This window comes from Mobula birostris, chromosome 32 (genome assembly GCF_030028105.1).
Source record: "Mobula birostris isolate sMobBir1 chromosome 32, sMobBir1.hap1, whole genome shotgun sequence".
Classification (NCBI taxonomy): Eukaryota; Metazoa; Chordata; class Chondrichthyes; order Myliobatiformes; family Myliobatidae; genus Mobula; species Mobula birostris.
The window spans coordinates 26,031,552-26,059,501 of record NC_092401.1 but is presented as its reverse complement, the minus strand read 5'-3'; the positions used below and the strand labels follow the sequence as shown (position 1 = coordinate 26,059,501).

General features: G+C 44.6%; 1 protein-coding gene across 1 annotated transcript; it reads right to left on the bottom strand.

The window, feature by feature from the left end:
• Positions 1-293: 293 nt before the first annotated feature.
• Positions 294-26,706, bottom strand: LOC140191083 (G-protein coupled receptor 54-like). The gene is made up of 5 exons (XM_072248159.1): positions 26,442-26,706; positions 7,825-7,949; positions 6,655-6,790; positions 5,415-5,653; positions 294-680 (listed from the first exon to the last, which is right to left on the bottom strand). The coding sequence occupies exons 1-5, from the start codon at positions 26,704-26,706 to the stop codon at positions 294-296; spliced, it is 1,152 nt and encodes a 383-aa protein (XP_072104260.1).
• Positions 26,707-27,950: the final 1,244 nt, after the last annotated feature.

The window sequence follows — 27,950 nt, the reverse complement described above, 5'->3', positions numbered from 1 at the left end:
GCATCAGGGATGGGCAGTAATTTATAGTATATCCACAACAGCATTGCATATTCATATAGATGTGGGAACAAAGAATACGTAGTATCAATCATGATAGGATGCATGAAGTGAGACCAGAGAGCACTCCAACAGAACTGACTCAATGGATTGAATGGTGGCCTCTTCCCAAACAACATTCGTTTGGCAGATCATTAATGGGAATTTTTTTGAAAAAACTTTTTAAGAGGACTCTTAAGATTCAATTCTATGAATTCAAAGCTTCAGAGAGTTTTAAATGAAGGGTTCAATTCTTCTCAAGTCACTTGTCGTCTCTGAAAAACTTGCGATTCCCCGGTGACAAACTTCACCTCGGCATTCCTGGAGCCACTGGTAAAGGTGCCGTCTCTGACCCGTTGCTTAAACATGAATGGGAATGCTTTTCTGAAGGATCTCCTGAAATTCTCGCCCATGAATGTGTAGATGATTGGATTGATGGAAGAGTTGGCATAAGACATGCAGTTGGCCCATGTTTTGATTTTGTAGGTCTCAAGGTTGACCTGGAAGCCAGTGTAGAAGCCTTGAAAAAGGACGAAGACCTGGATGGGGCCCCAACACACAGTGAACAAGAGCACAATCACCACCACCATCTTGGTGACTTTCGCCCTCATGGCCATTGACCTCTCCGACAAATGATGTACTTTCTGGAAGAGAATATATGGGAGAGAATTACAACAGTGTTCACTCGTACTGCGTCAGGAAAGCAGCCAACATAATCAGGAGTAATGTGCACAAAATGCTGGAGGAACTCAGCAGATCAGGCAGTGTCTATGGAGAGGGATAAGTAGTCAATGTTTTAAACCGAGACCCTGCATCAGGACTGGGCCTAAAACATCAACTGTTTATTCCCCTCCACAGAAGCTGCCTAACTTGCTGTGTTCCTCCAGCATTTTTGTGCATTGCTCTGGATCTCCAGAATCTCCAGAATCCCTTCTGCTTATAGCACGATCAAGAACCCCTCCCATCCTGGTCATTCTCTCTCTTCTCCTCTCTCGGTGAGCAGAATACACTAAAATCTGAAAGTACCAACCACCAGGTTCTAGCGCAGCTTCTATCCTGCTGTCATTAGACTCTTAAAGGACTTTTCATCACCAACAATGACCCTTGATCTCTCAACTTAACTCATTGTGGCACTTGTACTTAATTTGTACTGCACTTCGTAACACTTCATTCTGCATGAACACAAGAGATTCTGCAGGTTAGACGTCCAGAGCAACTCACACAAAATGCTTTGAACTCAGCAGGCCGGGCAACATCAATGGAGGGAAATAAACAACTGACATTTCAGACCGAGACCCTTCATCACGACTGAACAAGAAAGAGGAAGAACCCGGAATAAGGAGGAGGGGAAGGAGTGCAAGCTGGCAGGTGATAGTGAGACTAGATGAGGAGGAAGGTGTGTGGATGGGGAAGGGGAGGACGAAGAGAGAAATTGGGAGAGGATAGGTGGAAGAGGTAAAGGGCTGAAGAAGGAATCTGATTGGAGAAGACAGTAGAGCAAGGGAAGAGGTGAACAGAAAAACAGGGAAGCGGGATGAGGGAGGGGTGAGAGAAATTACCAGAAGTTAGAGAAATCGATGTTCAAGCCATCAGGTCGGCAGCTGCCCAGATGGAATATGAGGTGTTGCTCCTCCAACTTGTGTTTGATCTCATCGCAGCAGTAGAAGAGGCCATGGACCAACATGTAGAATGGAATGGGAAGTCGAATTGAATTGAAATGGGTGGCTTGACCCTCTATGGTGGACAGAGCAAAGGTGGTGCATTCTGTTTTTCTTTCTACTGCCTCAACGTACTTATATATGGAATGATCTATCTGAATGGCACACAAAATAAAATCTTCTCATTCTATCTCAGTAACTCTCACAATCGTTGCTGTGTGGCTAAGCACAGCTCCAATGGCATATTGAAGTTTAATGATGAGGCCACTGTTGTTGGCCAAATCGAAGGTGGTGATGAATCAGCCTATAGGAGGGAGATTGAAAATCTGGCTGAGCGGTGCCACAACAACCTCTCACAATGTCAGCAAGACCAAGAAGCTGATTATTGACTTCAGGAGGAGGAAATTGGAGGTCCGTGAGCCAGTCCTCATCAGGAAATCAGAGGTAGCGAGGGTCAGCAACTTTAAGTTCCTTGGTGTTACCATTTCAGAGGATGTACCCTGGGTCCAGCACATAAATGCTATTATGAAGAAAGGATGGCAGTGTCTCTACTTTCTTAGAAGTTTGCAAAGAATTGGCATGACATCAAAAACATCGACAAACTTCTATAGGTGTCTGGTGGAGAGTGTGTTAATGAGTCCTGTACAATTTTACCAGGTTACAACCGGCTTTTAAAAGTAGCAAACACTGTACGTGGGGGCTCTGAACACCGCGTCCTGTAATGGACCTTTGTACACTTTCTTTTAAATATGTTTTTAAAACATTCAATGTTCAGGCTTGTCTCTGGGCATTACACAGTTTTGCTCTGAGAACGTTTCCTTACAGATGGGGAAATGAGGATCTTTATTATCTTTATTTTAAAAAGGACTTTATAAAAAAGTAAATTTATTCTCAAAATACATATATGTCACCACATACAACCCTGAGATTCATTTTCTTGCAGGCATTCAGAGTGAATACAAGAAACACAATAGAATCAATGAACGACCACACCCAACAGGACAGACAACCAACCAATGTGCAAAAAAAACCGATTATGAAAATACAAAAAGAAAGAAAAAATGATAATACTAAATAAATAAGCAATAAACGTGTTGAACATGACGAGTCCATTGGTTGTGGGAACAGTTCAATGATGGTGTGAGCGAAGTTAGCCCCTCTGGTTCTACAGCCTGACAAGTGAGGGGTAGTAACTGTTCCTGAACCTGGTGATGTGCGTCCTGAGGCTCCTGTACCTTCATCCTGATGGCAGAAGTGAAAAGAGAACATGACCTGGGTGATGGGGTCCCTAGTGATAGATGCCGCAGAAGGCAACTAAAAAGGGGGCGGGGGGAACGTGAAATATGAAGGTAAGCTAACCAATAATATCAAAAATGATATCAAAAGCTTTTTCAGATATATAAAGAGTAAAAGAGCGGGGAGAGTAAATATGAGGCTGGTGGAAAATAATGATGAGGAGATAGTAGCGGAGGACAAGAAAATGGCAGGCGAACTGAACAAGTATCTTGCATCAGTTTTCACTGTGGAAGAGACCAGTAGTATGCTGGAAGTTTGAGGGTGTGAAGGGTAGAAGTGAGTGCAGTTGCTATTACTAGGGAGATGGTGCTTGGGAGTCTGAAAGATCTCAAGTTAGATAAGTCACTTGGACCTAATGGACTGCACCCCAGCATTCCAAAAGAGGAAGCTGAAGAGATTGTGGAGGCAACAATAGATTCTGCCATAGTTGCAGAGGACTGGAAAGTTGCAAATTCTTCAAAATGGAGGGAGGTAAAAGGAAGGAAATTATAGGCCTGATGAAGGATCTCGGCCCGAAACGTCGACCGTACCTCTTCCTAGAGATGCTGCCTGGCCTGCTGTGCCCACCAGCAACTTTGATGTGTGTCGCTTGAAATTCCAGCATCTGCAGAATTCCTCGTGTTTGCGAAATTATAGGCCTGTTAGCTGACCTCATTGGTTAGGAAGACGATGGAGATGATTGTTTAGGACGTGGCTTCGGGGTACTTGGAGGCACATGATAAAGTAGGCCAAAGTCAGCATGGTTTCCTTAAGGGAACATATTGCCCGACAAATTTGTTAGAATTCTTTGGAGAAATAACAATCAGGATAGACAAAGGAGAATTGGTGGATGTTGTGTATCTGGATTTTCAGAAGGCCTTTGACAAGGTGCCGCACATGAGGCTGCTTAGCAAGATAAGAACCCATGGCATTATGGGAAAGACACCATCATCGATACAGCATTGGCTGGTTGGCAGGAGGCAAAGAGTGGGATTAAAGAGGTACTTTTCAGATGAGCTGCCGGTAGCTAGTGGTGTTCTGTTTTGGGCCTGCTTCTTTTTATGTTGTATGTCAATGATTTGGATGATGGAATTGATGGCTTTGTGGTCAAGTTTGTGGACAATACAAAGACAGACGGAGAGGCAGGTAGTGTTGAGGAAGCATAGAGGCTACAGAAGCACTTGGACAGATTAGGAGAATGGGTAAAGAAGTAGCAGATGAAAACAGCATCAGGATGTGTCTGGTCTTGCACTTTGGTAAAAGAAATAAAAGCATAGACTATTTACTAAACGGAGTGAAAATTCAAAACTCCGAGCTGCAAAAAGATTTGGAAATGCTCGTGCAGGATTCCCTAAGGGTTAATTTACAGATTGAGTCGGCGGTGAGGAAGGAAAATGTAATATTAGCAATCATTTCAAGAGGCTTAGAATATAAAAACAAGGGTGTAATGCTGAGGCTGTGTAAAGCACTGGTGAGGCCTCACTTGGAATATTGTGAGCAATTTTGGGCCCTTATTTCAGAAGTGATGTGCTGAAATTGGAGAAGGTTCAGAGGAGGTTCATGAGAATGATTCTGGGAATGAAACGGTTATCGTATCCTCAGTGATTGAGCTCTGGGCCTGTACTCATTGGAATTTAGATGAAAGAGGAGAGATTTCATTGACACCTATCGAATGTTGAAAGGCCTAGATAAAGTGGATGTGAAGAGAATGCTTCCTTTGGTGGGGACGTCTAGGACTAGAGGGCACAGCTCAAAACAGAGGGACAGAGATGAGGAGGAATTTCTTCAGCCAGAGGGTTGTGAAATTCATTGCCACCGGCGGCTGTGCAGGCCATTCCACCAGGTGCATTTAAAGCAGAGGTTAATAGGTTCTCGATTAGTCAGGGCCTGAAAGGTTATGGGAAGAAGGCAGGAGAATGGAGTTGAGAGGGAAATGGATCCACCATGATGAAACAGCTCCAATGTCTTATGGACGTATTGCATTCCAGCCTCACGAAAGTCAATTTATTATAAAAATACCCGTATTTCACTGTTATTACCAAAGTACATATATGTCACCATATAGTACCCTGAGGTTCATTTTCTTGCGGGCATTCCCAGTAAATATAAAGAAACATACAAGAATCAATGAAAAACTACAGACACAGTCAAACACTCAATGTGCAAAAGACAACAAATTGTTCCAATACAAAAAGAAAGACAAATATTATTAATAATAAATAGTATTTGCAAATATGAGTTGTAGAGTGTTTGTAAGCGAGTCCGTAGGTTGTTGAGGTGAGTAAGTTAACCACACTGGTTCTGGAGCCTGATGGTTGAGGGGTAACGACTGTGCTATAGGACCTAAGGCTCCTGTTCCAGTCAGAAAAGAGTCTGGCCTGGGTGACAGGGAGGAGCGGGGTTCACTTGAAAGCTGCCATACAAATACAAACTCTCACACGGTACCTGATAATTGCCGTCGACGGGTCTGACAACTGGGCGGCCCACCCGCTGTAGCATGACGGTGTAGCACACGCAGATGGTGCCCAGAGGCAGGAGGTAGGCAGCAAGGAAGGTGTAGACGATGAAGGCTTTCTGCTGGGACTCTGTGGGGAATGCCTCGACGCAGTATGTCTGTAGACCATACCAATAGCCCTTTGCTATCCTGTGGTACAGAGCCATGGGGACAGCCAGAACGAAGGAACCTCAAAATGATTAAAAAAGGAAGAGTACAACAGGAAAAGAAGGGTTAAGTGATGTAGTGCACCCGGTGGTAAAATTCCATCTTCCCCAGGACATACAGGTGCAATTCTACACTGCCTTCATAGAGAGCATCCTCACATCAGCCTCTAGCTGTCTGGTCTGGTGCAGCATCCTCCCACAACATACAAAAACTACAGCAAATTATCAGGTCAGCAGATACGGTCATTGGCCGTAGTCCCCCATCACTGCAGGACTTGTATGTGTCCGGGACAAAGAAACAGGCAGGAAATCATTGTGGCCACTACCCACCCTTCAAAATGTCTTTTCCAAAAGCTCTCTCCTGGAAAGTGCTACAGGGCTATTAAAACAAAAACTTCACACCATCTTAAAAGTTTCATCCAGCAATCAGTTAATCATCGACCATTCTAGTTCTGCCCCTCTATCTATTACACCCACCACTGCACTGTAAACACTTTAAAACACTTTTTACAATCACCATATGCTAACTATGTATATTTCTAGTTCCAGGAATCCAGAGATTTGAACCTAAGATCCCTCTTTACATCATAAAAATAAAGATTAGCTTTATTTGTCACGTGTACATTGAATCATGGACTGAAACATGTTGTTTGCACAATAACCAGTACTACTGAAGGGCATGCTGGAAGCAGCTCGCAAATGCTGCCTTGCTTCTGGTGCCAACATAGCAGCCCACAATTCACTAACCCTAACCCGTATAGATTTGAAATGTGGGAGGAACCTGTCAGAAATCCATGTGATCACATGGAAGACATACAAACTCCTCACAAAAACAGTGGGAGCTGAACCCCTATCACTGGAGGTGTAAACCATTGCTCTAACTTCCATGCTTTCCCCCTGCAAGCGACCTCCATCTCTCCTGGCTCTGGCAAGAGCTCCCAGCCCAGAATGGGATCTCACCTGCAGACTCACGGCTCACGGCCCACGGCCCTCCCCACACCGCACACCTGTCCGTCCAACTCACCGATCCAGATCACCACGCTTACCACCATCGCCAGCCGGGGGGTGCGGTGGCGCAGTGACTGAAGTGGGTAGGCCGTGGCGTAGCAGCGATCCAAGCTCATGGCCATTAGTGTTATACAGGTGGCCTGGACAGTGACCTGGAGTGAAGAGGGGAAGGAGAAGGAGAGAGGGAGTGGGAGGGACAGAGATAGAGAGGGAGAGAGGGAGAGAGCGGTGGAGGTGGAAGACCAGAGCAGTTAGTGCAATCACTTTACAGTGCCATTGATCACCGGTTGGGGTTCAATTCCCACTACTGTCTGTAGGTAATTTGTCTGTTCTTCCCATGACCGCATGGGTTTCCTCCGGGTTCTCCAGCTCCCCCGGCACAGCCTCGCTGATTTGATTTGTCACAAACAACACATTTCACTGAATGTTGTGGTGTACGTGGAAAATAAAGCTAATCTTTTATGTTTTTTTTCAATTGACCACTGTCAATTGCCCTTATGTATAGATAGATGGTAGAATCCAGAGGGGCATAGAGGGGTCTTGATGAAGGATTTTGGTCTGAAACATCACCTCTGTAGGTGCTGCCTGACCTGCCGAGTTCCTCCAGCATATTGTGTGTGGAACTGACAAGACTGAAATGCTTCCTTTTGCATCACAATGATTGTGTGAGTCTCAGGGGTCGGCAACCTTTTTGCCTCTGTGGGCCAGATCGCATATTAATGAGCGGACGGTGGGCCAGATAAATGCCACAAAAAACTTGAAATATGGGAATTATCCATTTAAATACATCTAGTTATGTTTTGCCTCAAATTAATGAATAACGCATGCTAGAAAATCATTTGTGCTTAAGGTTACCGACCCCTGCTCTAAACCTTACAACAATTCAAGAACATGGACAGAATATATAGGAGAATCCTATGATGCTTGTATTTTCTTCTTTGTAACATCCTGCAAATTCTTACAGGCCCTGCATGGCTGGGAGATAAAGGCAGGGCTGGAGGTTTGCCCCTAATCCAATGTAGTCCCCAGTCCTGATCTATCACTCCCCTCTGGCATCTGAACCATCTTTGGCTACCTACACTCCCCCAGTCTGCCCTACTCCACCCCAGCTCCAGTTCAAACAGCATCCCCGGGGCCCAATCCATCCCACAAGCCAACATTAATCGGAGATCAATGCCCTCGTTACCTGCTGTAGGTAGTTGACGAATTTGCACATAAAGTCTCCGAAGATCCAACTGGGAAGCGGGTACAGAGTGGCTGTAAACGGCACACAGCAAACCAGGAAAATGATGTCCGTAATGGCCAGATTAACTGAAAATACACAGACAGCGAACAGTTTAATTGAGATTCAGATCAAGTTTAGAAGAATGAGGGGAGACCTCATAGAATCATTTCGAATGTTGAAAGGCATGGACAGAGTGGATGTGGCAAAGTTGTTTCCCATGATGGGGGAGTCTAGTACGAGAGGGCATGACTTAAGGATTGAAGGGCGCCCATTCAGAACAGAAATGCGAAGAAATTTTTTTAGTCAGAGGGTGGTGAATCTATGGAATTTGTTGCCACAGGCAGCAGTGGAGGCCGAATCATTGGGTGTATTTAAGGCAGAGATTGATAAGTATCTGAGTAGCCAGGGCATCAGAGGTTATGGTGAGAAGGCAGAGGAGTGGGACTAAATGGGAGAATGGATCAGCTCATGATAAAATGGCAGAGCAGACTCGATGGGCCGAATGGCCGACTTCTGCTCCTTTGTCTTATGGTCTTATGGTCAGATTATTCAAGATGATTAATTTATGTTATTTCTTGCAAATGCTGCTTATATGATGGTCCGTGTCTGTGATGTTGCTCCAGGTGTCCCATTGCACTGGCGCACACTGGTGCCATGATAGTGTTAGCAGTTAGCGTGAAGCATCTAAGTTCAGGGTTCAGTTCTGGTGCCATCTGTGAGCTGCAAAGAGTTTGTATGTTCTCCCGGTAACTGTATGGGTTTCCTTGAGGTGCTCTGGTCTCCTGCCACATCCAAAAACGTACCACTTCATAGGTTAATTGGTCATGGTAAATTGACTTGTGATAAATAAAGGCATCCGTTAGTCTTGTGAGGCCATGGATCTATGCCTGGAAAGCCTTCACTCTCCAGGGCGCAGTCCTGGGCAAGGTTGTATGGAAGACCAGCAGTTGCCCATGCTACAAGTCTCCCCTCTCCACGCCACCGATGTTGTCCAAGGGAAGGGCATTAGGACCCATACAGCTTGGCACCAGTGTCGTCGCAGAGCGATGTGTGGTTAAGTGCCTTGCTCAAGGACACAGCATTCCTTTGGCTGGGGCTCGAACTCACAACCTTCAGATTGTTAGTCGAATACCTTAACCATTTGGCCACGTGCCTACTTGTGATAAGGATAGAGTTAAATTGGTGGATTGCTGAGTGGCACTGCTCAGTGCTAGAAGGGCCTGATCCACATTCTATCTCTAAATAAATTGACATGACAATAAACTCCACTTTGACTTGACTTGTCATCTCTTCCATCCATCCCCCAATCTCTTTGACCCCATTCCTTCGGGAAGGAGGTGCCGTAACAGTAGGACAGGGTTTGTAAAATGGGACAGAGCTTCTGTCTCCAGGCTATGAGACTACTGAACCCTCCTGTCACCAGCCAGGCTTCATCTCGTGTGAAGCGCCAGTAGCATTGTACCGTTTAGTTTTTGGTCTGTGTCAGAAATGCATCTCATGCTAAATGTCAGTCGTCTGGAATATATTTTATAAGTTGTTAATTTATTTGTGGTAATATTCCTTTATGTGTTGTGTGTCAGTTATATGTACTGTGTTGTGCACCTTGGTCTGGAGGAACGTTGTTTTGTTAGGGGTAAACTATACATGGATACGGGTGACTAACAATAAACTTGAAATTGAAATGGATTGAGAAGCCTTCACAGTGAAGCAGAGAAGGTAATTCAAATATTCTGATCTTCGCCCACAACCCTATCTCCCTAGTTGTCTCTGCATCAAACATTCACCAGTGTTTTTCCTTGAAAGATCTACAAACTATTTCCGATGCCAAAACTTCCCTCTGTGTAAACAGATTTTTCCCTGTGGAAGTTGCAGCAAGGTCAAGGTTAACATAATGTCCAGGCAGGAAACTGCTTTGTAGTGTACTCGTTCGCATCAATCAGCGTCACTAGAAACAGGTTGCCTGGCCTGGTTGTTATTTGTGGAATCTTGCTGTGGAAGTTGTGACAAGGCAAAGGTTAACATAATCAGAATCAGGTTTAATCTCACCAGCATGTGTTGTGAAATTTGTTAACATAGCGGTAGCAGTACAATGCAATACATATACAGTAAATATATATATGTTAAAATAATTAAATTAAAAATAGTGCAAAAATATAATTAATAAAAAGATTATTCATGGATTCAATGTCCATCTAGAAATCTGATGGCAGAGGGGAAGAAGCTGTTCCTGAATCACTGAGCGTGAGCCTTCAGGCTTTTGTACCTCCTACCTGATGGCAACAGTGAGAAGAGGATATGTTCTGGGTGATGGTGGTCCTTAAATAATGGATACCACCTTTCTGACGCACCTCTCCTTGAAGGCTAGTACCCATGATGGAGCTGACTAATTTTACAACTTTCTGTAACAAGTACGGGCAAGAATGGATTGCAGGTAAAGTGCTGGTAGCCCAAGCAAGAAGAGCAGAGCAGAGCTTCCCTTCGCACAGCAGGTTACCGGAGCCATTTCACTTACAGAGAAGAGATAAAATGTGAAACACACACTCCAACTTAGGGACAATTACTCTACTAACTTCCAAGTATCATCAGTTGTCAGCTTGGAGTTTCTATTGACTTTTAACACCTGTACAGGTTTCCCCCACCATCTGAAGGTAGAGCGTTCCTATGAAACGGTTCGTAAGCCGGAATGTCGTAAAGTGAAGAAGCAATTACCATTTATTTACATGGGAAAATTTTGTGAGCGTTCACAGACCCAAAAATAACCTACCAAATCATGCCAAATAACACATAAAACCTAAAATAACAGTAACATATAGTAAAAGCAGGAATGATATGATAAATACACAGCCTATATAAAGTAGAAATACTTTTCTACAATCATTGCCGCACTGTTCTCCGTAGCGAAAATCTCACACAAGCACTCTCGGCAGAAACACAGCACAAGTGCTCTCGGCAGAAACACTCTCTCCAGTAACCTTTAAGCTATGAAGGTGCCAAATCATACCAAATAACACATAAAAATACACAGCCTATATAAAGTAGAAATAATGTATGTACAGTGTAGTATCACGGGGATCGGGAATACAGCGCAGAGCACACTGATGATGGTGTGTTAGACTGAGTCGTCGGAGATTGGGGTGGTGCAGTGGTCCCCAACCTCCAGGCCGCGGACCGAAACCGATCCGCGGAGAATGCAGCAGTAGCCGGGACACACCCAGCACATCTTTAAGAAAAAAGCCGAAATGAACAAGCTAATTAATTAGGTGCCGCCCGGCATGTAAATGTCGGCCCAGATCAGAGGCTACGCAATCGGCAATCGCCTCTGATCTGGGCCGACATTTACGTGCTGGGCGGCACCTAATTAATTAGGTTGTTTATTTTGGCTTTTTTCTTAAAGATGTGCTGGGTGTGTCCTGGCTACCACTGCATTCTCCGCGGCCTGGGGGTTGGGGTGGTGGGACACTGGGGTGTCATCTCATCTCGTCTGTTTCCATCAGGGCAGGCAAGTCATCTTCTTCTATGTCTGCCTGCCTCGATGTCAAAGGTCGAGGTTCGTCGTCTGCTGTGGCTGACGTGGAAGGCTTGAAAAACGACAGTATGCTTGACTGCTGAGCCTCACGCATTTTTCTATCATACAGTTCTTTGTAAGCACTCAAACTATCCTGAAAATATGCCCTAAACCTACGTACCCTTTCAAAATTAAAGTTGTACTTTCCTGCAATTATTGCAGCGAAAATCTCACGCAGTTGCTTCACGTTCAGTTCCTGGACGACTTCACTTTCGGTCCATTCGCTACGGTATTCAATTTCAATTGTTATGCTTTCGTCTTCCGACTGCATCAGCTCTTCATCTATCAGTTCTTGGTCATGGGATGCCAAAACCTCTTCAACATCATCTTCATCAGCTTCCACAAGCCAAACTCACTTTGTCCTTACTTCGTCCACCATGATCGAAACACTTGAAATTATGTCTAGTTTTACACTAAGTGTAACACCCTTACGAGCTCTTTAAGGCTTTTCTGATACCTTAGAACTCATCTTGCTAATGGATGCACACAGGCACGTGTTTAAGCAATGCCAGCTAGAATACAGTTCCGTGGGAGGAGCTTGGCTGCTCGGGGCTTTTATCACGCGCTGCCTTTTTTCGTAACAATGAAAACACCTTCTGTTAGCGAAAACAGGTAACAAATAATGTGTCTTTCGTAACAGCGAGGTTTCGTAAAGCGATCGTTCGAAAAGCAGGGGGACACCTGTATTGTGTGTGGTGATTGATCTTGCAAGTAAGGAATTCAAACATCCACAGCCCAGGCAAGAAAGGTCAATATGGTCAATAGCCACAATTGCTCGACAATTCTATCTAAAAATACCACCAGCGCCTTTACTTCCTGAGGAGGCTAAGGAAATTTGACCTGTCCCCTAAAACCCTCACTAATTTTTATAGATGCACGGTAGAGAACATTCTTCTAGGATGCATCACAACCTGGTATGGAAGTTGTCCTGTCCAAGACCGAAAGAAGCTGCAGAAGATCGTGAACACGGCGCAGCACATCACATAAACCAATCTTCGGTCCGTGGACTCACTTTACACCGCACGCTGTCGGAGCAGTGCTGCCGGGATAATCAAGGACACGACCCACCCAGCCAACACACTTTTTGTCCCTCTTCCCTCCGGGAGAAGGTTCAGGAGCTTGAAGACTCGTACGGCCAGATTTGGAAACAGCTTCTTTCCAACTGTGATAAGACTGCTGAACAGATCCTGACCCGGATCTGGGCCGTACCCTCCAAATATCAGGACCTGCCTCTCGGTTTTTTTTTGCACTACCTTACTTCCCATTTTTCTATTTTCTATTTATGATTTATAATTTAAATTTTTAATATTTACTAATTTTAACTATTTTTAATATTTTTAATATTTAATATTTGTAGTCCAGGGAGTGTGAAGCGCAGAACCAAATATCACTGTGATGATTGTACGTTCTAGTACCAATTGTTTGGCGACAATAAAGTATAAAGTATTTCTCTGTTCAGACAGGAGAACAGTGTTGTGACTCAGGGGTCACTCTATTCTCCTTGTGCACAAGTACACTAAAGTATGATTGAGGAATGAGTGTGGGCTCTTAGAGTCCAGTTAATTGGCAACAGCATGCCAGTGTCACTCTGCATATAAATACATTCCCAGATGAACTATTTTATTCACTATGATCCTATTTAAAATTGAACAGGATAAAACAGGTGCTTAAAGAACAAAATAACACACATGCAAGAACACTTAACTTTTGTGAAACTCCCTCATGTTTTAAACTCCAACGTGGTTCCCTGGTTTGCCCCAGCCTGAGACAGGATGAGGCACATGAGACTAATGGTTTTCTGAAGGTTGTCAGTTTGTCTTGGTGGAGAGGCCCATGAGTTCTGAAAAGCGATGTCGTCTGGAGTTTAGCCCTGGCGGTAAGGTCAAGGGAGAGGTTCCAGACAAAGGGCAATCCAAGCAAGACCTCAACGATGGAGCTGGCGGAAGATGTGGGTGAAGGAAGCGAAGGGTCCACAGTCATTCCACGCCACTGGATCCTTACCCCGATCTGTCAAGGACTGAGTGGAGGCTGCCCATGCAGCTGCCTCCCCACATTAAACAAAGTTATGCACAGGCGTCTGCCATTAAGGGAATCCACTGCAACATCCCGGATTAAGTCCCATGGCCATCAGCAAGTGGCAAAGGGGGCAGGATTGTGAGCTCTGGAAACCCATCAGTATACATGGATCCTGGATACAGCCACCTGAAGACGCACCAATAGGCTACTGTTAGGAAAATACCGTGCTTAATTTGAGTTATCATACTACTACTGCTCGTTGCTTTGCACTCACAGCTTGCTTGACTTCAGCAGCTCTTGAACCACACAGGAGACTCCTGACACATACATGCCTTTAGCAACACAAACTCGTATGACAGATGCCATGGAGGGTCATGAAGATAGAAACAGTGTGATCATGACCACAGGTATACTGCTCCTACCACTGAGCAACTGGGTGCTGGACCTCCTAACCAACAGGCCTCAGATGGTCAGGATGCACAGCCGCTCCTCCCTCCCTGTCTTACTCGATATGGGTGCCCCCCAGGGCTGTGTGCTGAGCCCTCTGCTCAGACATGACTACATGATCACATTGTCAAGTTCACCGATGACATGACAGTGTGGGGCTCACCAACAACGGCGATGAGACGGCCTACGGAGAGGAGGTGGAAGGGCTCAAGGCCTGGTGCCAGGCAAATAACCTCTTCCTCAAAGTCAAGAGGGCAACAGGGATGGTTATTGACTTCAGGAGAACTCGGACCACTCACATTGGCAGCACAGCAATGGAAACTGCGAGCAGTTTTAAACTCCTGAAGTGCCCATCTTGCACGACTTCTCACGGTCCCAGAACACATCCTGCATAGTGAAGAAAGCTCACCAACACCTGTATTTTCTAAGGAGGCTGAAGAGAGCTGTGCACATCCATCCTCACAATCTTCTACAGGTGCATCCTAACGTGCTGCATCACCGCCTGGTGTGGAAACTGCATTACAAGTGTTACGTACCCCGTAACTGGGTTGCCAAACCAGCAGAAATGGATCACTCAGTTGGAGTCTGGATTACTAGAGCTAAGAAAGTTTTATTAAAGAAACAAGCAACACAGTAATCGAAAGGATAATGAATGCAACAGTTCGGCAATGATAAACATACATGTGCACAGAATTAAGATAACAGCATCAATCAAGCTCTATTGTTGTCTAGGAGTAAATGACCAATTTCAAAGTGACACAAAGTTCAGTTCAATTTAGTAGTTCAGTTCACAGTAATCGTTGCCATGGCGATGGACAATGTGGGGGGAGAGAGAGAGAGAATGGGAACGACTGATCATTCAGAAACGGCTTCCACTCACAGACCGGCGATAATTGCTCACAAGCAGCTTTTGGGCAGGTCTTTGGTGATGTCACCTGAGGTCACCGACTGTGACCCCTCCTCCAGATGCGGTCGATCCTCTGCAGTGAACTCGGCACCCAAGCAAGGGCGGACACACACCAGGTTCCCGCTGATCGTACCTTTCCACCCTGTGCGTTGTCCGGTACTTCCCACCGACTTGTGAAAGGCGCACCGCTTCCAGGGTCTCGTTACCTCGGGTGTCGTGTGTCCTGCCTTAGCGAACCTGTCCCTTTTTATCCCCCTGCTGGGGTATCGCCTGTCCATCACTTCAAACAGTTCAGGGTTCAAAGGGGGAGCCGCTCCAGACAGCTCTCTCTCTCTCCCGTCCCTTCATTACACATCTCCAGATTGCCTGTCCATCACTTCAAACAGTTCAGGGTTCAAAGGGGGAGCTGCTCCAGACAGCTCTCTCTCTCCCCCGTCCCTTCATTACACATCTCCAGACACTGCTCCATTGTTCCTTATCTCTCCTTCCCCTGAGGACAGGTGGCAGACCAACTGCTGATCTCACAGGACAGCTAACATCTATGTGTATTCTCGTCACACAAGACAGCTCTATAATGGACAGTCAAAACTGCCTAGTACATCGCCAGCACCAGCCTACCTCCCAAGAAGGGCATTTATACAGAAAAGTAACAGATTCTCCCACAATATCACAAAGGATCCCACCAACCCTGCTCATGGTCTGTTTTTCCCATTTTCATCAGGGAGGAGGCAGCATAGCATCCGCACCAGGATCACCAAGAACAGTACTTTCCCCAAGAAGTAAGGCACCACCACTACCTAATCATTTCCTATCAAAGTCTGACACTCCTCTACCTAGTGTCACTTTATCAAAGATTCATGTATTATCAAAGTATACGACTCTGAAATTCTTCTTCTCCAGATAGCCACAAAACCAAAAAAGAAAGGAATGACAGCATGATCATCAATCCCCAAACCCCCCCTCCCCGCAAGAAAAAAGAAAAATGGAACAAGCACATCAACCCCCAAATAACACAGCATATAAAAAACTACAAGACTGGAAAGATTGATAGAAGTCTATAGTCCAAGTCCATATCCAAAACGCAGAAAACCTGGGTAACATTCTCCAGGCACAACAGCAGGCCTTTCCCTCTCTGTCAGTAGAGCAATCCCACCAGCGATCAAAAGGCAGTCTCCCCTCTCCAGCAGCAGAGCAATCTCCCTACAATAAGGTGTCAGGCAGCCAGCGCTCACCTTCCGCATTTGTCTCGATGTTTCAATTTCCCTTGTCGCTTTAGTCAGCAAACAATGGAAGCTTTCATTGCCGAAATGGAGTCGAACATGGACTCGCGCCCCCTGCAGCCGTCTCACCACAAAATTCGCGTACATGGCCTCTGCCTCTCTGAGACTGCAGAGTGCGGAAACACCCAAAAGATCTCCAAACTGCAAACCACAAGCTCCAGCAGATCCAGAATTATGTTCAAAACAAAAAAAAACGTAAAAGACATAAAAGAATTGAAGTATATGGTTTCATGATCTATCCAGAAGATGCCAACCGAAGGAGCATTGTACGCAGGTGCTATTTTGACCAGAAGTCATCAGAAGTTATGTACATACAATCAATCTGTGTATATGCATAAGCTAATCTTAGGTATTTATATTTATTTTGTTTTTTTATTAATGTATTCTTTATCTTGTGTTTTTTTTGCACTGCATCAAACTGAGAGTAACAATTATTTAATTCTCCTGTACTCTTGTGTACTGGAAATTATGTTAAATAATCTTGAATTTAAGGCTACCACCTGCCTTCCGACAAGAGAACACTTTTAAAGAGTAGTCTATATTTTAATAAAGTGCATAGAAATGTGTGCACCTTTAACTATTTAGCCATTATAAGTTTTGAACATCTGGCCAAGGGAATGAAGTGAATACAAATCATAGATCCATAAGAATTTTTATCAATAAGGTGACCATTCATACCATAACCTTTCTCCCAGTAGAAGATGTGCTACCCTGTTTAATCTGATCTCCCAGTACACACTGTCCCTGGGTACCAAACAGGTTCCATTTTTACAGACAATCATAAGTTTTGGTTAACTTGTTACAGGAGAGACGTCATGAAACTGCAAAGGAAGCTTACAAGAATGTTGCCAGGACTCAAAGCAGGAGACAGAAAGATACAAGACAAGACTCGAGGGCCTGAGTTATAAACAGAAATTCGACTTTATTCCTTAGAAAATAAGAGATTGGGGGATGACCTTATAGAGATGTATGAAGGACATGAATGACATTGATGGGGTAAATGCACAAAGTCCTTTTCCAAGGAAAGGGGATCAAAGACTAAAGGGCATAGGTTTAATGATTTAAAAGGGACACGAGGGGCAACATCTTCACCAAGAGGGTGGTGCGTATATGGAACAAGCTGCCAGAGAAACCGTTTAAAGGTGGCATTAATCATTAATCAGAATCAGATTTATTACCACCAGCATGTGCCATGAAATTTGTTAACTTAGCAGCAGCAGTTCAATGCAATAAATAATATAGAAGAAAAAAACACAAAATAATAATAATAATAAATAAATAAGTAAATCAATTACAGTATACGTATATTGAATAGATTAAAAATCGTGCAAAAACCAGAAATAATATATATTTAAAAGGTGAGGTAGTGTTCATGGGTTCGATGTCCATTTAGGAATCGGATGGCAGAGGGGAAGAAGCCGTTCCTGAATCACTGAGTGTGTGCTTTCAGGCTTCTGTATCTCCTACCTAATGGTAACAGTGAGAAAAGAACATGCCCCGGGTGCTGGAGGTCCTTAATAATGGACACTGCCTTTCTGAGACACCGCTCCTTGACGATGTCCTGGGTACTTTGTAGGCTAGTACCCAAGATGGAGCTGACTAGATTTACAACCTTCTACAGCTTCTTTTGATCCTGTGCAGTAGCACCCCACCCCACCCCATACCAGACAGTGATACAGTCTGTCAGAATGCTCTCCACAGTACATCTATAGAAGTTTTTGAGTGTATTTATTGACATGCCAAGTCTCTTCAAACTCCTAATGAAGTATAGCCACCGTCTTGCCTTTTTTGTAATTGTATCGATATGTTGGGACCAGGTTAGATCCTCAGCGATCTTGACCTCCAGGAACTTGAAACTGCTCACTTTCTCCACTGCTGATCCCTCCATGAGGATTGGGATGTGTTCCTTCGCCTTATCCTTCCTCAAGTCCACAATCAGCTCTTTCATCTTACTGACGTTGAGTGCCAGGTTGTTGCTGCGGCACCACTCCACTAGTTGGCATATCTCGCTCCTGTACGCCCCCTCGTCACCACCTGAGATTCTACCAACAATAGTTGTATCATCATCAAATTTATAGATGGTATTTGAGCTTTGCCTAGCCACACAGTCATGTGTATATAGAGAGTAGAGCAGTGGGCTAAGCACACACCCCTAAGGGGCACCAGTGTGGATCATCAGTGAGGAGGATATGTTATCACCAATCCACACAGATTGTGGTCTTCCGGTTAGGAAGATGAGGATCCAATTGCAGAGGGAGGTACAGAGGCTCAGGTTCTGCAACTTCTCAATCAGGAGTGTGGGAATGATGGTGTTAAGTGCTGAGCTGTAGTCAATGAATAGCATCCTGACGTAGGTGTTTGTGTTGTCCAGGTGGTCTGAAGCCGTGTGAAGGGCCATTGAGATTGCATCTGCTGTTGACCTATTGTGGCGGTAGGCAAATTGCAAGAACTCTCAGCATCCAAGACATGCCATCAGTGCTATCATCTGGGAAGAAAGTAGAGGAGCCTGAAGATACACTCAAAGTTCAAAGTAAACTTATATGTCACCCTATACAACCCTGAGATTCATTTTCTTGCGGTCATCACGAACAGCTTCTCTGAGGTGCTTAGAAGGGAGTAAGCTGTCAAACCTATGTCTCTTCTCTGCCATCAGATTTCCGAATGGTCCATGGAATCAGGAATACTACCTTGCTTTTTAGTCTTTTTGCACTAAGTATTGATTTTTTAAATGTACATTTTTTCATTATAACTTGCTAGAGTGATTTTTTGGGTTTAGGTCATTTACATTTAACAAATGGCTTTGGCTACCAGTCTTCTGTTCCTTGACAATATATTGTGGATTTAACTTGGAACAATGCATTTCCTAAAAGCTCTGAGCCCCAGTCCACAGACGATGGTATCATCTGTGGGATGGATGTGAACTAGAAGGTGTGAAGTTTGCATGTAGTTTCGAAGGAAGCATTACCTATACTTTGTAAATATGGAATTGGCCTTTATGTTTAGCATGTAACATACCAAATAAATGTATTGTGGATTCAGTTTGGAACAATGGATTCCTAAAAGCCCAGTCCAGACACTGCTGGCACCTGTGGGATGGATGCGAATCAGAAGGTGTGAAGTTTGTAAGTAGCTTCAAAAGAAAGCATTGTCTATACTTTGTAAATATGGAATCGTCCTTTGTGTTTAGCAAATAAATATCGAGCCCCACATTGGGCCAGCAGACCTTTACATTGAAAGCGTGTTGGTATGATGCCCGCTGTACCTTGTTTTGCTGAATAAAGGAGCTGCTTTGTATCTGCCAGTAACTCTCTCTCTGGTGATTTCATTCACGCAACAACATAACTCATAGTAACTTTTTCTGTATTGCTGAAAAATGACAAGTTTCATGACATGTCAGCGATAACAAACCTGATTTTAATTCTGATTCACTGTACTGCAAAGTTCAAAGTTTATTTATTATTAATGTACATATATGTCATCATATACAGCCCTGAGATTCATTTTCTTGCGGGCATTCACAATAAATGCAAGGCACACAACAGAATCAATGAAAGACTGCGCCCAACAGGATGGACAACAGCAATGTGCAAATACAGAAAGAAGGAGAAAAAAGAAAAATAAATAAGTAAACAAACAAACAAACAAACAAGCAAGCAAGCAAGCAATAAACATATAGAACATATAGAATAGTACAGCACAGTACCAGCCCTTCGGCCCACAATGTTGTGCCGACCCTCAAACCCTGCCTCCCATTTAATCCCCCCCCCACCATAAGTTCCTCCATATACCTGCATAAGTTCCTCTATGTACCCTATAGGCAATGATTATATTCAATTTGGCAAATTGATGAGCAATTAATCATAGACTGAGTCTATACAAATAGAACTCAAAAACAAGAAAGGTGCAAACACTCTGATACTACACAGTCTCTCCAACAGCAACTGGAACATTGAGAACAAATATGCAGGAAGATTAGGGAAAGGTGTAAAACAAAAACATTGTTGTAGAAGCATCTTCAGCTTCCAGAACACAGACTGGGACCTTTTTAGTAGAAACGGGCAAAAAGTCAGTTCAGTGCATTCAGGAATGTTTCTTAAATGACTCTTTAATGTCAGCCAAGAGGAGGGACCATACAGGACCTGGTATTGAGTGATGGGCATGGCCAGGTGACTGACCTTTCAGTGGGGCAACAGTGATCACAACGCCTTTAAGTTTCAAGGCACCAACAGATAAGGACAAGAATGCACCTTGTATATGTGTATTAAATTGAAGCCCAGAACATTACAAGGTCATTAGGCAAGAACAAAGAAGAGTTAATTGGGAACAACTGTTTTTAGACAAGTCCACATCTGACATGTGCAGAGTATTTAAAGACAAATTGTACAGAGTATAGGACAGGTATGTTCCAGTATGAAGGAAGACAAGGATGGCAAGGTAGGGGAACCTTGGATGATAAGAAAGGTGGTGAATTTAGTCAAAAATTAAAAATATGAACAGTATATAAAGTTTAGATGCTAAAATCAAAGAGGGCCATTGATGATTACAAGGACTGAAAAGAACTCAAGGGAATTAGAAAAGCTAGGAGGAACCAGAAGAAATCCTTGGCAAGTAGGATTATAGAGAATCCCAATACATTCTACACATACATCAAGAGCAAGCGGGTAACAAGGGAGGGGTTAGAACCAGGTGAGAACGTGAGTTAAAGAGTCCATCGGTTGTAGGAACAGTTCAGTGATGGGCGAGTAAAGTTTATGCTGTCATAAACAACATACAACAGTGATAATAAACCTGATTCTGAACCAATGTGTGAACATACAGTATGTCAGACTTTTGAATTTAATATTATGCGTGCACATTCATATGTAGGGTGTCTGTAAGTCAAACGTTCGTAACCCGGGGTGGAGGTTTCCATAGGCCAGTGGGACATAGTGCCTTCAGTACCCAGTGAAGCAAGGTTTAAATAAAGGGAGGGTTTCTGCCTCCATTAGTCTTTGTGACAGGGAGTTTCTCAACCCTATTACTCTCTGGCTGGAAAAGTATAGCTGGCTCTGCACCCCCCTGCCCAAGAACCTTCTGCTTTTGACCCTTCTGTCAAGGGACATAGGTTTGACAGTTTACTCCCTTCTAAACGCTTCATAATTTAGCATGGGAATGGCCATTGTATTCACCCTCCACAGGAGATTCAATAGTTCCAGAATCAGGTCAAAAGGTTCGACATTCTGAGCACTGAGCATCTGAAGAGACCATCCTAAAGTAAACAGCAGAAAGCATGCTTTTCCAGGGTTGAAATCCCCAAGGCTACAGGACACGGAGATGTGGGAGGTAACATCTTTCTGTATCGAGAGGGGCAGGTGCTTGGAACGTGCTGCCAGGGATGCTGATTGAGGCAGAAATGTTTGAGAGGCTCTTAGGCACATAAATGTACAAGATTGGAGGGACATGGACCAGGTACAGATTCATTTTTAAGAACTCTACAACTCACGTTCTTGATATTAGTTATATATTTTTTTACTTGCACAACTTGACTTCTTTTGCACATTGATAGTTAGTCAGCTTTATTTATGTATATTTATTCATAAATTCTAATGTTTTTTTATTTTCCTGGAAGCGCCTGTAAGAAAAGGAATCGCAAGGTAGTATATGATGACATACATGTCCTTTGATAAAAAGTTAATTGTGACTTCGATATGCAACAGAAGGGAATAGTCTAGCTGGGCATCATTAGTTTAAACACTGGGCATAACATCGTGTCCAAAGGGCCTGTTCCTGTGCTGTACTCTTCAGTGTTCCAGAGCCATAAAGTAATTTTACTGACATACTAGTGTCAACTGACAGTCACTAGAAGATAATCCACCACCATCTGATCACTGACTGCCCGACATAAACACAACAGATTCTGCAAATGTTGGAGATCTTGAGCAACATGCACAAAATGCTGGTGGTATTCAGCTATCACCCCACGGATCTCTCTCTCCTGGTGCTTATCCCTGAAAGTGTGACAAGTGCTACACCTGCTCCCTCACCACCATTCAGGGCCCCAAACAGCCTTTGTGTCATGGTCCGGTCCGTGAAGTCTGCGTTCCGGTTCACGGTCCGGTCCGTGGACTCTGGACTCCAGGTCTTCCGGCTGTCCCTTGTTTCAGTTGGGCTTAATCATAGGCACCTGATGCTCGTCTTGGGGCTGGGAATATAAGTGGCCCTGGGTTCAAGTGCGGGGGCTGGAGTTGAGATGCTGAGCTATTGAAAAAGCTAAAGGTGGGAAGATGGTGATGAGACAGGACCAGTGGAGTGAGCTTGAGATGGAGGATGGTGGGAAAGAGGAATGGAGTGGAAAAAGTAAGAAAACAAAACAGAGGTATGAGATATTGAACTCTGAGGAGTCAGGGGATGATCAAAATAGGATGGCAAAACAATGGAAAGAAGATGAGATAAAGCAATTATAAAACTGAGTGAAGATGGGGTGTCTTTTGGTGACTGGAACCTAATTCATTTGATGAAGACAATCAACAAACTTATAGGTGAGGTCAAAAGAGCAAAGATTTTATGAAATGGATCACTATTAGTGATTTGCTGGGATAGTGCTCAGCAAGGCAAAGTGATAAAATTAGATAAAATAGACAGCAAGAAAGTACAATGCTCCATACCCAACAACAGAAAGTAGAGCAGAGGACTTATTTTGGGAATACCAACAAAAGTTACTATGGACAAGATTAAACAGAACATAGAAGGAGCAAAAACTATTGAGGCCAAATGTTTGAAATCTACAAGAAATGGAAAAAAAAAGTGACAGTTTATTGGTTATGATTAACTTTGATAAAGAGAGATTGCTGACTAAGGTTTATTTAGGATATATGTGTTATGAGGTTAAAATATACATACCACTACCTTTAAGATGTTTTAAATGCCAGAAATTTGGGCATATTGCAGTAGTCTGCAGAGGGGAACAAAGATGTGGGAGATGTGCTGGAGAATGTGAATATGGGAAATGTGAAGCAGGAGCCAGGCTGAAATTGTGGCGAGGAACACAGTGCAGCTTACCAAGGGTACATTAATAGTAAGAAAGAAGCTGAGATACAATATGTGAAAGTAACTCAAGGAATCAGTTACACGGAGGCGATGAAAGTATTTGCTGGAAAGGAGAAGGCTATCAAGCAAACAAATACAGGGAATAATAAACTGGTGAACTGTGAGGGCTGTAATATGATAAATAAGGATCTGCTAATAATGAGTAGAAAGGATTTCATACTGTTTATGGTAGATGCAACTAACTGTTCAGCAAAAACAGACAAAAGAACTGAAAAAATTAAAATTAGTCAAGTCTGCAGAAAAATATCTTGGTATTATAGGGCTTAGGTGGGAAGCAGTCAAAGAAACACAATAGAGGATCAAACAGTTCACAGGCAGACAGGTGTGATATTAATGGCTGTGTGTGTATATGCATATATCAAGGGATGCAAGGAGTTTTATTGCAAATGGTCAAAAATTTACAAAATATGTATCAGAACTTGAGGACAAACTTCAGATTTTATGTATACAAGAAACATGGTTGAAACCCAGGGTAAACAACAACAAATAGAAGTACTCAAAAAGAACAACTGAGAGTTGGAAAAGAGATTGGATGAAACAGTACTGCATTTAAAGGAGACTGTTTCTGGAAAAGATGCTAGTTGTCAAAAATTCAGTGGCTTGGAAAACAGATTTTAAAAATGCAGGAAATTATTCCAAAGTTACAAAAGGAAAAAGGAATTGTTGCAAAGTGAATTACTTACACTCGGATTATTAAACGAAAACATGGAAACAAATTTAAAAGTTAAGCATGTGATAATTACTATTCTTAAATAAGAAGATTTTAGTCTTACAAATGATGCAGATGAAATCAATGTAATTGAGCTGATGCAATTACTTGAAAACCATGTGATTAAAAATTAGGGAGAACAGCAGTTTGCGGCACTGCTATCTAATGAGCGCATACAGTATTTGCAAGAGGAATTGCAATTGGAGTGAAACAAATAGAGATATGCAGGTTGAACTAGGTTGTCTAAAGTAGTTTGGAAAGAGATTGAAAATGGAGGAACTTTTTACGAAAGGAAAAGGTGTTGTGGTAAAGTGAATTATCTACATTCAGGTTACAAAATGAAAACATGGAAGCAAATGAAGAAGAACTTCAAGATCTCAGTAAACAATGAGAGACTGATTCAAGAAAAGGAAAACTTGGAAATAGCAGAGACTTTAAAAACAGCAATTTTAAATGGTGTGCTGGAGAACATGAATATGGGAAACGTGAAACAGGAGCTAGGCTGAAATGCTGAAATTGTGGTGAGGAACACAATGCAACTTACCGAGGGTGCATTAATAGTAAGAAAGAAGCTGAGATACTATATGTGAAAGTAACTCAAGGAATCAGTTACACGGAGGCAGTGAAAGCAATTGCTGGAAAGGAGAAGGCTATCAAGCAAGCAAATACAGGGAATAATAAAGTGAAAATTAATATTCTTAAACAAGATGCTTTTAGTTTTAGAAATAATGCAGATTAGTTTTACAAATAATGCAGATGAAATCAATAAAGCAATTACTTGAAAACCATGTGACAAAAATTAGGGAAGAAAAGTAGTCTGTGGCACTGCTATCTAATGAGCGTACAGAGCACCCGCAAAAGGAATTGCAATTACAGAGTGATGTAAATCGAGATCTGCAGGCTGAACTAGATTGTTTAAAGCAGAGTACCCCAGGATGTATTTGGCTGAAAATGGAAGCCTAGCAGGTGGCAGTAATGCACCTTAAAGCTGGTTTGCCAACTGCCATGAAACAAGTGTGGTTGCTGGTTTGTCTTGTCAGTATCCTGTCCTTGCCTCTTGGGTAAGCCAGGCCGTCTTTGCCGTTACCCTGAGGCTGGACTGTTCCCTTCCCTTCCCCTTCCTTCTGGAGCCTTGCCTGCAACCTTATCAAGTTCCACCACCGGAGTGAGACCAGAGCCTTGCTGTGTCAAGATGAGGAACTGTCTATCGTTGAGTTGGTACTGTCTCTGTGTCCACGCCTTCGCTAGGTAGGTCTGGCCGTTTGCTGCTACCTAGGTGTTGGGAACTGTCTCTGTGTCCAAGCCTTCGTTGGGTAAGTCTGGCTGTTTGCTGCTACCTAGGTGTTGGGAACCATCTTGTCATGTTCAGCATTCTGTGTAGAGCCCCGGTCCCAAGGAGGGGTCCTGGCTCTGTGTTTCATGTCCCTGTGTTCCTGTCTCTCAAGTCCAAGGCTCTGTGTTCCTGTCCTGTCTCCCAAGACCACGTCATGTCTTCGCCTAGTTCCGGAGTCTGAGCCCGAGTCAAGACCCAGGTTTTGGCCAGTCTCTGACTCAGAGTCCGAACCCAAGCCTCGTCATGTCCTTGCCTCGAAGACCCCAAGCAATGTCCAGTCCTGTAGCCTCGTCATGTCCTCTCCTAGTTCCGGGGTCTGAGCCTGAGTCAAGACCCAGGTTCTGGGTCGTTGTCCAATCTCTGGCTCGGAGTCCAAGCCCAAGCTCCCAGTTCCTTGTCCTGGTCCCGCTTGCCCAGCCAATGTCCTAGCCCAAATCTGTGTTCTTGTCCCAGCTCCTAGTCTGCATCCAGTCACGTCCCTATCCCAGCTCTCTAGTCAAGTCCTGTTCCTGGTACTTCAGTGTCTGTCTTGCATCTGGATTGGTAATCCAGCACCCTCCCATGTGACACTTTGCAGGTGAGGGAAAGACTGTTGGGACCATCTATTATATCTGGTAAACCCGGTGCAGCCTCTATAAGGGTGAAACACAATGCTCCTCTATATCATGGTTCTACCCATTTCTATCTGACTTTCCATTCCCATTCTGACAAGTCAGTCCATTGCCTCCTCTACCATCACATTGGATCCACCCTCGGGCTGGAGGAGCAACACCACATATTCTGTCTGGATAGCCTCCAATCTGATGATAAGAACATTGATTTCTCAAACACAACAATTTCTCCCCCTTCCTCCTCCTTTTCCATTCTGGCTCCCCTCTTACCCCTTCATCTCATCTGTCCATCACCTCCCTTCGGTGCCCCTCCTTCCTTTTCGTCCATGGTCCTCTCCTATCAGATTCCTTCTTCTTTTGCCCTTTGCCTCTTCCACCCATCACTTCCCAGTTTCTCACTTTATTCCTCCCCTCCCCCATCCCCCACCTTCTTATTCTGGCTTCTGCCCCCTTCCTTTCCGTTACTAATGGAAGTGTCTTTGCCCTGTCCGTTCTCCTCCAGAGATGATGCCTGACTTGCTGAGTTCCTCCAGCATTTTGTGTGTATCACTGAATGCCCGCATTGCCACCCCCCCCCCCCGGGTGTTCCCGGGACACGGGGTCAGCCCCAGCCCGCTCTCTCACCGATGTAGCAGTTAGTCGCTGTCCAGAGCTTCCTTCGGGTTCTCACCACAAACACCACCAGCGAGTTCCCCACCAGCCCCACCAGCATCAGCAGGGCGAAGAAGAGGGGCACGAGCCAAGCGTCGGTCAGGAACGGGGGGCCCTCCTCGCCGGTCAGATTGAAGGGGAGCACGCCGCTGCCGATGCCCGCCCGTACATGAGCCGAGACGTCCGCCTTGAACCAGCCGGCACTGCCATTCTGCGTCCTGTTAGCGCTCGACTCCATGTCCCGGACCGCAGCCGAGAGGGATGGGGACCACCGGCTCCTGGAGCGGGCTGCTTCTATACGGGGGTGTTCTGCGATACCAGCGGCCCTGGGCACATGGAAGGAAGAGGCGACATTCTGCCGATCTCGAGAGCTCAGCCCCCGGTCAGCTAGGGGTTAACACCACCAAGTCCATCGTACTGAAGGTCGGGGACCACCGCGTGTCCAGCAAGGGACGAAAGAGCAGGGGTGGATTGTTGTTGGGACTGGAGCATAGGGTGAGCGTGGGCAGGAGTTGATTCCAGGCTGGGACAAGGCTAAGTTTCTGGCGGTGGGAGAGGGACGCGGGTTAGAGTCGGGAACCTCGAATGCCAGCCGCGGCCGGAGAAGCTTTGAGCTGGAGACGCGGGGGACCGGAGAGACTGGAATCCGGAGCGATGCTGGGTGAACTGCGTGATGGGCAGCATGCGGGGAGGCCGCTCATTTCGGATCGGGACCCTGCGTCAGCACTGACAGCGGGTGGGGAGAAGAGAGCCGGTATACAGTACTGGAAATGAGAGGGAGGAGTGAGCCGGGGGTGCGGGTGGGTGATAGGTGGACCCAAGTGAACTGGCGGCGGGTCGGTTAGCAACACGGGTGGGAGGGGAGGAGGGGGCGTGTAGGCAGTGCGGTGCACGGCGTGGTGAAGGAGGGGTCGTTACCGGACCGCCAGCCAATACCCCCGCTTCTCGACTTCATACTCGAGTTGAAATCCCACCCAGCCTTCCAGAGCAGTGTCAGAATCACAATCAAGTTTGTTGTCGCTGACATCAGTCCCGTCGTGAAATGTGTTTCGTGACAGCAGTACAGTGCAAGCATAACAAATTACTCAAACACGAGGAATTCTGCAGATGCTGGAAGTTCAAGCAACACACATCAAAGTTGCTGGTGAACGCAGCAGGCCAGGCAGCATCTCTACAGTCGACGTTTCGGGCCGAGACCCTTCGTCAGAACTCCAAATTACTATAAATTACAAACAAATTACTATATAAATAACAAATTACTGTAAGTTACAATATAAATAAATAGTGCAAAAGAGCAATGTTCATGGACCATTCGGAAATATGATGATGGAAGGGAAGAACCTGTTCCTAAAACGTTGAGTGTGGGTCTTCAGGCTCCTGTACCTCCTCTTTGATGGTAGTAATAGGAAGAAGGTATGTCTGGGACCCTGAGGATCCTTAATGATGGATGCTGCCTTCTGGAACCATCACCTTTTGAAGATG